This window comes from Lepidothrix coronata, unplaced genomic scaffold (genome assembly GCF_001604755.1).
Source record: "Lepidothrix coronata isolate B3197 unplaced genomic scaffold, Lepidothrix_coronata-1.0 Scaffold21, whole genome shotgun sequence".
In the NCBI taxonomy this organism is placed as follows: Eukaryota; Metazoa; Chordata; class Aves; order Passeriformes; family Pipridae; genus Lepidothrix; species Lepidothrix coronata.
Genome location: NW_016690201.1, coordinates 7194845 through 7196331, shown reverse-complemented (window position 1 = coordinate 7196331; position 1487 = coordinate 7194845). Strand labels below are relative to the sequence as shown.

Here is a 1487-nt window from a genome sequence, read left to right as displayed (position 1 = left end):
ATGGGCACCAGCACAAGTCACTTCGCCGGGGGGACACCACCGCCCGCCGACGGGAGCGGTGCCGAGCCCTCCGCACCCCCGGCACCGCTCCGGACAGCGCGGGCAGCGCCCGCACGGGGAGCTCCGGCCCCGCGGGGCAAAGCAACGCCCCGTCCGTGCCGCCGGGCGGGCGGGGAGCGGGCGGGCAGCGGGCGGGGAGCCCCGGCGGGGTGCGGGCACGGGGTGCGGGCGGCCCCGGCGCGGCCGCAGGTGCCGCCGGCGGGGCGGGCGCTGCGGAGCGGCCGCGGGGGGCGCGGCGGGGCGGGGACCGGCCGGAAGTGACGGGCCGGGCTGATTCACCTGCTGGGCGGCGCGGGGAGGTGCCCGCCGGGAGCCCGGGGACGGAGCGCACGGAGCGCGGTGCCCGCCGCTCCCGCCCGCGACATGGAGCCCGTGGAGCCGCCGCGGCTGCCGCTCCTCCTCGGGGTGGCCCTCGGGCTGCTCTGCTCCGCAGGTGGGCGCAGGTGGAAGGGGAGCGGACCGAAGGGAAGGGAAAGGACGGACAGAGGGTGGGAAGGAGGGAGAAAGAAGGAAGGAGGGAGAGAGGGAAAAAGGGAGGCGGCGGCTCTGTGGGGTTGGGAGAAGGCGCCGCGGGGGCGGGGGGCTGCTGCCCCGCTGGGGTGCGCGGCACCTCCGCCCCCGCGCCTGTGTGGGTCTCCATCGTGTGCGTCTGTGTGTGTGTGGTGGGGGGTCTCCATGCTGTGTTGTGGGGTGGTCTCCGTCGTGTGTGTATTTCCTCGGCAGCCCCCGTGCCCTGCCCGCCCGCGGCGGTGCCCGGGGCGCGGTGCGGGCGCTGGTGGCGGGGCCGCGCCGCGGAGCCGACCTGGGCTTTGTTCGCCGCCCGCCCGCGGAGCTGCTGCTGCCGCCGCCGAGCTCCATCTCCTGCCGCCCCCTCCCCTTCTCCTGCCGCCCCCTCCGCGTCCCCCGGCGCCCCCCGGGGGTCCCCTGTCGCGCTGCCCGCCCGCCGTCGCTCCCCGCAGGACGGCGGCGGAGCGGGCGCCACGCCGGGAACGCCGTAGTGAAAAGAAAAAAAAGAAACCGAACAAAAAACCCCCCAGGGGTTTAAATTCAAACCCCGGCCATGCGTGTGGAAGACCTCTAGCACCCACGCCGGTTCTGGTTTTGCCCTCTGGGTGGCTCCCACCGAGCCCCCTGAATCCAGTCGTCCAGAGCCCGATGGCCGCCGTTGAACCGTGTGGAGGAAACCAGGGAGAATTTGATTGCGAGAGGAAAGGAGTTGAATTGGATGGAGCTAAGCTCGTTTGGTTTTCGTGGGAAAAGAAAACAAAGGAGTAGCTACTCTCCAACAAACAACAAAAAAAAAGCAACCAGTGAAACCCAAAAAACACACAAACCAAACCGAGCGTGCCAGGGCTACTAAAATGTAGGTGAATGTTTGTCATCTCAAATATTAGGTTCCTGTAGTGAAACATGTCACTGTTTCCTAA

At 69.9% G+C, this 1487-nt stretch overlaps 1 protein-coding gene across 2 annotated transcripts in view; it reads left to right on the top strand.

Annotated features, from left to right (window-relative positions):
• Positions 1 to 367: 367 nt before the first annotated feature.
• The window catches only part of CXADR (coxsackie virus and adenovirus receptor), a 34349-nt gene continuing 33229 nt past the window's right edge, over positions 368 to 1487 (top strand). For both annotated transcript variants that reach the window (XM_017808009.1, XM_017808008.1), the window contains exon 1: positions 368 to 493. In XM_017808009.1, coding sequence (XP_017663498.1) covers positions 424 to 493 — 70 coding nt within the window. In that variant the 5' untranslated portion in view covers positions 368 to 423. The remainder of the gene's footprint in view (positions 494 to 1487) is intronic.